This window comes from Gossypium hirsutum, chromosome D03 (assembly GCF_007990345.1).
Source record: "Gossypium hirsutum isolate 1008001.06 chromosome D03, Gossypium_hirsutum_v2.1, whole genome shotgun sequence".
Lineage (NCBI taxonomy): Eukaryota > Viridiplantae > Streptophyta > Magnoliopsida > Malvales > Malvaceae > Gossypium > Gossypium hirsutum.
In genome coordinates this window covers 10,332,305-10,339,308 of record NC_053439.1, presented here as the reverse complement: position 1 = coordinate 10,339,308, position 7,004 = coordinate 10,332,305, and the positions used below count along the sequence as shown (strand labels likewise).

At 31.0% G+C, this 7,004-nt stretch overlaps 1 protein-coding gene across 1 annotated transcript; it reads left to right on the top strand.

Annotated features, from left to right (window-relative positions):
- The first annotated feature begins 1,232 nt into the window (after window positions 1-1,232).
- On the top strand, window positions 1,233-5,921 carry LOC107940026 (uncharacterized). The gene is made up of 7 exons (XM_041089857.1): window positions 1,233-1,400; window positions 2,817-2,933; window positions 3,016-3,203; window positions 3,327-3,666; window positions 3,951-4,119; window positions 4,221-5,501; window positions 5,592-5,921. Exons 1-5 carry the CDS (start codon window positions 1,233-1,235, stop codon window positions 4,059-4,061), a joined length of 924 nt encoding a protein of 307 aa, XP_040945791.1. The 3' UTR covers window positions 4,062-4,119; window positions 4,221-5,501; window positions 5,592-5,921.
- Window positions 5,922-7,004: the final 1,083 nt, after the last annotated feature.

The window sequence follows — 7,004 nt, the reverse complement described above, 5'->3', positions numbered from 1 at the left end:
TAAGATTATTAAAAAATACATATCCAAAATGAATTTATACAGATGGATGTTCTTATATGAATCTGGGTATACATTTCTCTGGATTTGTTATGCACATGAAATAAATTAAATACTAATTTTTTATATTATTTTTTGAAATTATAAAAAAATTTGAAAAATGTATGCCCAAAATGAACTTGGCAAATGTGTGTCTAGATTTGTGTGGACATGGGTATTAATATGTTCAGGTTAATTATTCGTGTGAAATAAAAAAAAAATCAGGTTTTTTATATTATTATTTTTGAAAATATAAAAAAAAAATTCCTAGAGATACACATCCAGAACAAACTTAAACAAATAGGTGTTAATAAAAAATACGAACATCTATATTCAAGATTTGTTAGCAAGAGAAATAAAAAATAGTTTTTAAATTCTAAAAATTATATTAAAAATATTTTTATTTTTGAAGACACACATCAGTATTTTATTGACTATTAATAAAAAGGTTAACGATATCAATCAAGTATTTAAAAAAGGTTGTTAAGTCAGGTAAAAAAGACTTAGATATCAACAAAGTACGAATTTCTAAATTTTGATCTATAGTAAAAAGTGATTATGTTTTGATCTATACCAGAAAAAGTTTTGAAAACTTTTTTACAATAATTTCTTTATTTAGAACTTTATGATTTTTAAAACTTTTCATATATTATAGATTCAAAAAAAATATTTTTTATAATTTTAGAAAATGAATTATGAATTTAAAATTTTTTATTTTTTTAGAATTATTGTTAAAAAAAATCTAAAAGTATTAAAATAATACTCTAAATATAGTTCAAAGACCAAATTAGTCATTAACCTTTTGAGTTAACATGTCATCTTTCGTTAAATATGAAGTTAATGGATGAGTGACATGATTACGTTAGCTTTTGAAAATTTAATGACTAAGGGCTTTACCTACAGTTAGTGTAAAAATAACAATGGCAATGAGCTTAGATACTGTAGTGATATGTAGCGTGAGACAAAGAAAAAAAAATTAAACGAACACCACTAAAAGTAAACACCCATCCAAAAAGACCCTAAAATTTAATTTTAATCAAAAACTTAAAGATTGTTTAAGTAGTTTACCAAAAAAATCGAAACAAGTAGTTTTGTTTCCTCCCATTATCTCAATCCAAACATTATATAAATCCTAAAAGATCCCCACATAAAACCATAAAAAAAAAATCTGCTTTTTTTGGTTGTTTAGACTAAAGATGTGTCTTTGTTGTAGAATATACATGCTTTGCATGTGCATCGTTGTGGTGGCTTTGATATCGCTGTTACTAGGGATTGGGGGTAACAATGGGCTGCGCAAGCTCAAGGATGCATTCCATGCGGATTATTGTGATCCAAAAATCTCATCTTGTGGAAGGCCGTTCTTGGTTTATCCAGCTCCTCCTCCATTCTAAACTCTATACTTTTTAATTTCATAGAAATAATGGGTGGGATTGTTTGTCTCTTTGATGGGGGATTATCAACTTTATTTCTGTTGTTGCTTTGTAATGTGGTATGATGCTTATATTATAATAAAGACATGCTATTAAACTTTGTCTTCTTTTTCTTTTTGGTGCTACGAATCTCAACCATCTTCAGACCTCCAACTCCACTCAACAAACATGCTCAGTTTTGATGGACTAACTCAATCTGTTTAAAAAACCATTATTTCTCTTTAAATAACAAAATTTGGGGACATTCCATTGTCCTTCTGTTTCTAAAAGGAGAGGTGGGTATTTCATACATTATTAATGTCTCGTTTAACTCCTAGCGTAATCACAAAAGGAAAATTTTGATTATTATATATGTATTACATTAGTGAGTACAATTTTAAACTTGAAATTAGAAAGATACCAGATCTCTTCAAAATAAGTGAAAGTTTTTCTTCTCTTTGCTAAAAATAAGTCATGAAAGTGGTTAAATATTACCAATTATTGTAAACTTATATATATATATATTAAAACATGCATAAAAAAATAATACTCATACCAAACATAGAATAATTGATAAAATACTTCCAAGTCGTACGAGGATTCAAGTGTTTTCAATTATTTCTCTAATGCAAAATATAAGAAGACGATCATTGTCATTAAATCTTAGAAAGAGGGTTCAATATGATTTCCATCCTTCTACTATGCTCACATTTCAAATTTTAGTGTTGACACTTTAGTTTATCATGATTAGATTCTCTAATTTTAGAACATCATTAATTAATTTAAATAGTTAGCATCGTGAAGTGTTTTTGATTAAAATGTTGATATATATATTTTAGTTTATATACATGTTAAACTAGTTTTATTTGATAAATTGTTTTGATATAACAAACAAAAATGTTTTTGAACAAAGAAATTATGAAGTTCAAAGTATAAAAGTCATTTCAAGACTTCCAAACATGTTAGAAAATATTTTGAACACTTACAGCTTGTTTGGTTTGGTGTATTGGCTAAGCCAATACACCCTAATCGGTGGGCCCCACCTAATACTTCTCTAACACGTCGTTTGGTTTGATGTATTGGTAATACGCATCTAATCCATTACCTTCTTAATCGGTGAAATCCACCGATTTCTATTCCCCCCTCTTTGCCCAGATTAGCTACTGATTGAGCATCACCTCCCTGATTTGCCCTCCCCCCATCCCTTGTTTCTCTTCTGTTCCTTCATCCGATTTCCTTCCTTATTTCTTTGCTTTTGTTTTCTGCCGATTTCCTCCCAGTCCATTATGCCTCTTTGCTGCCGATTTGTTCCCTCCGTTTCCTTTCTTTTCTTTTTCGCTCTGCCACTCTTTCGATTGCCTTCTCAACCAGTCGACCTTCTTCTTCTCAACCAGTGAAACCAAAAAAGCCGACGACATCCCCACTGTCACCGTAGCCATCGCTGGTTCTATCGTCGACAACGTTCAGTCTCTCGAGCTCGCCACTCGAGTAATGGAAAAGCCCTCTGTTTCTCTTCATTCTTTCTACCCTATGTTACAAATTTTCATTTAATTTCTCCTTTTTCTATCAGAGTCAAGGAGGAATTCATCATTTGGATTCTGGATTTGAAAAAAGCAATGCGGGAAAGTCTTTAGTATCTGAAGAAGGGATTCAAGCTGGAAGGAAAAGAAGAGTTGACAGCTCACCTTCACGTGGTACTAAAAAAAGGAGGCAAACAAAAGATGCTTCTGTAATTCAAGAAGAGGATTGTGCTCACAGGTATCCACTTCTGCTCTTATATTGATTTCTTTTGGCATGTTATTTAACCATGTGCTGATATTCTGATTATTTCTTGATTCAGATAACTGAGGTTTGTTTACAATTACGTTTGTTGTTTTTCAGTGTAAATTCAACTGAACCAAATTCGCTTCCAGATCAGCCTGTATCATTGTCATATGATCAGAGTCAAGGAGGAGCTGATGAGACTAATGCACTGGTTGTTGATAAAATAACAGAGATTTTGGAAGAGACTTTTGAAAAAAAGGTTGTAGTTGATTCTTCCAATCTAGGAAATACTGATCATTTGCAGGATATTGTAGCAGAATCAATGCAGGGTATTCCTCAAAGTGGAGGAATGTGCAGTCTTGCAAGTGCTTCAGGAGAGAATGGTGGATCTGGGGATCCAGTAATTGTTCAAGAAGCACATTTGGGGAAGGTTTCTCAAGTTACCAAGCCCTATCAGGTAAAGGCTGATTCTAGCTATATGCAAATTCCTTTTTTCTTGCATGCAGATGACAGTATCAACATTTTACTAGGCTCTTATTTACAATGTGCATTTGTATTTTGTTTGCTTTTCCCCTCATTTGTGTTCCCCGGGTCTTTAACAGTAGCATTCCCCATTTATGATCAAGTTATTAAATTTCTCATAATAGTTATACAAGTTGATCAGGTTCTTTTGTTTTTGGGTGTCTTTTTCAGTCTTTCTATTTTGTATCCTTGCGGTTCATAAGTGTTTTTATTCTGTAGCCAATGAAAGACGTGTCAGAAGGAGGCACAAAGCTTGAAGACAACGTAGTTCCCAAACTAGATGAGAATGAGAAAATTGGAATGAGGACGAGGTCAAAGCAGAAGTTGTAGAAATATATGTAGTTTCTTTTTAGCTTCTACAGTTATATTTTAACCATTTTGCACAAAGGTACTCTTTTCTTTCCAATCTCGCATCCTAGTGTCCCGTCAAATTATGAATTACACCTTGAAGCAGCTTTTGAAGTACTCTTTGTTTTTGGAGTTTTGCAGAATAGCAGATGTTCAACATGCCATGTAACAACTAAACATGGGAAAGTTGCTTACTAACTTGGATCTTGTTCAGAATACTTGTAAATGCTTATCCTTTTATTTTGGTGTGGGTTTGTTTAGTAGTGCTGGTGCCTTTTGTGATTGTTATAGGTTTCTTACTAGGTCTATAATTGTTAAAAGGTGAATTGTAGGAAGGATAGATGCGGACAGATAAATTGGATTATTTTCACTTTTTTGTTGAATTATTTTCACTCTTGAATTATAAACTTCATCTTGTTTCCTTGTTCTTGCTGGTAATTCACAATTAGTTCTTATGTAGCCCTGTATATGGTTGCTGTAGAAAGACAAAGACAGAACAGAGATCAAATGATGGCAGAAAGTTTAAAGGCCATGGAATCAGAAGGTAGTGGTGAGCGAGTTTGAGCATTGACATGTTTAAATGTTCATAGGTTACTTATAACAAACTTGCTAATGAGCTTCCCCAACACTTCCTTGTGTTCTTACCTTTTGTGTGGAAGTCTTTTGTTGTTGAGTTATTATTAGACAATTACTGTGCTATTGTGTCATTCTCTTATAACAGACACAGTCACATAGATGATCTTTGTAAGTCATCCTTCTGAAATCTAGAGATAGTCAAATGGGAAAGAGTCGTAGGCAGTCTAAGAAGAGGTGTACAAAACCGACTCAGAGTTTCATTAGAAACTGCCAATGGTGCGTCTGGATTTAACCTTAGCTACTGGTTGCAACTCTATGTCATTGAATGTACTATTGCGGGGTTCATGCGTATCAATCAAATGGTGGTAATCTTCCTCGACTGATGTTATTGTGTTTGTATCTGTCATTATGATTGAGCATGTTTCTGTGTCTATGTTACCGTTGCAATGGGAACTAACCAAAACTTGGATTATGGTAATAAATTGTTCTTATACTATTTCATGTTTCATGTTTCATTGTCATGTAATTGTTTTTCTGAATTGTTTTTCTGAATTTAGCTGATTGCATTGATTGTTTTAATTCATAGGATCAGTGATGGACATCATTCAGCTTCATTGTTTAGTTTCTGGCATTGGTGCTCATGACATAGGCAGAGTAAGTAGAGATTCCCTTCTGCTGAAAACGAGGAACAAGTAAGCTTTTGATTTCTTCTGCTGAATGCTTGCTTTATATTGTAGTTGAACTAAGATCTTGAGGCAGTACTGCAACTTGTCAACAAATATGTCTTCTGGTTTTTGGTGCTTTAGAGGAAACATGTGCTCTTGGCAATTTAGCCTTCCTGGAGAGGTAAATTACTTTTGATTCATTGTGATTTTTTAGCAACCTTACCTCATGGCCTTCTATTTCCTGATTTATCAATGCATCATATAAATCCAGAATTGGCAGAGATTGCTTTTTCCCTTAACTTGTGGAATGGACACATGAAGTTGGAGGTTATTTTCAATGGCAACTTTGGACAGTATTCGTTTTCCTGCTAGATTGGTGAGCTATTTTGTTTGAAGTGAAGAATCGGTTTCATGGAAGGCCAATTGGAGTTGAGAGCAAGGTGAAAGAGATATTGTATCGGCTTGAATTTCTTCTATTGAATGCTTGCTTTATATTTTTAGTTGAAAGTGAGATATTGAGGCAGTACTTCCGTTTAATTCAGAATTGTTGTAAATTCAATCGAGTTCTTGATGATAATTCGATATGGTTATGTTTTTTTTATTTTTTAGAGTTCAATTCTTACTTATTAAATTTTATTAGTTATAATTATTTTAAATTTTATTAAATCATATATTTTAATTAAAATATATTTAATATTAATTATTTCAAATTATCTTTTATAGTATCATATAATATATTATGATTTGAGTAAATTCATATAAGAATATTAATTATTAAGAATTTTATTAAATTATATATTTTAAGTATAATATATTTAATAATAATTATGTTTAAATATGATTAAATTATTTATTATTCATATTAATAATCTTATCAAAATTTAAATAACAATAACAATAATAATTTACCAAAACAAATTTCTGGTAATTATTAAGAATTTTATTGAATTATATATTTTAATTAAAATATGTTTAATAATAATTATGTTTAAATATGATTAAAATATTTATTATTGATAATAATAATCTTATTAAAATTTAAATAACAATAACAATAATCATTTACCAAAATAAAATTATGTTAAGGGTATTCTAGTCATTTTAATTTTTTCCACTATGCTATTACACCTCTATTCCATTCAACCAAACACAAGATTACTATTACGCATCTATTCCATTACATTCAACCAAACAGTTGATTTGCTATTACACCTCTAATCCAATACACCTCTAATCCAATACACTTCTAATCCAATACATCTCTAATCCAATACAGCGAACCAAACGCACTCTTAGAAAAAGTTTGGACAAAGTTCAAAAACGGTTTAAACTTTTTTAACTCAATTGAAACATTTTTAAATCGATTGAAAAATTGTTCCCTACAAAAAGTATCAAGACCTTTTTCAAGATCGATACTAATCTTGCTTACTGACTTGAAACAAAAATTGAACAATCACAAAAAGTATCGATGCCTATTGTATTTTTATCGATACCATCTTTAACATCGATACTGTTTTTGCATTCTGACTTCTTGATTTTTCAAACAATTATAAAAAAATATTGATACCTTTTACCAGGTATCGATAAAATGTTTTTAGTATCGTTGTAAACTAACTTTAACGGCCATTGAATCAAACATTAAATGCTAATTGTATCGATACTCATAGAAAAAGTATCAATACCT

Bases quoted from the DNA above. Each gene is read 5' to 3' on its own strand.
- LOC107940026 (XM_041089857.1), top strand. From the start codon at position 1,233: ATGTGTCTTTGTTGTAGAATATACATGCTTTGCATGTGCATCGTTGTG. The intron at 2,934-3,015 runs GTAATGGAAAAG...TTTTTCTATCAG, and splicing joins CTCTCGAGCTCGCCACTCGA to AGTCAAGGAGGAATTCATCA. The intron at 3,667-3,950 runs GTAAAGGCTGAT...TTTATTCTGTAG, and splicing joins AAGTTACCAAGCCCTATCAG to CCAATGAAAGACGTGTCAGA.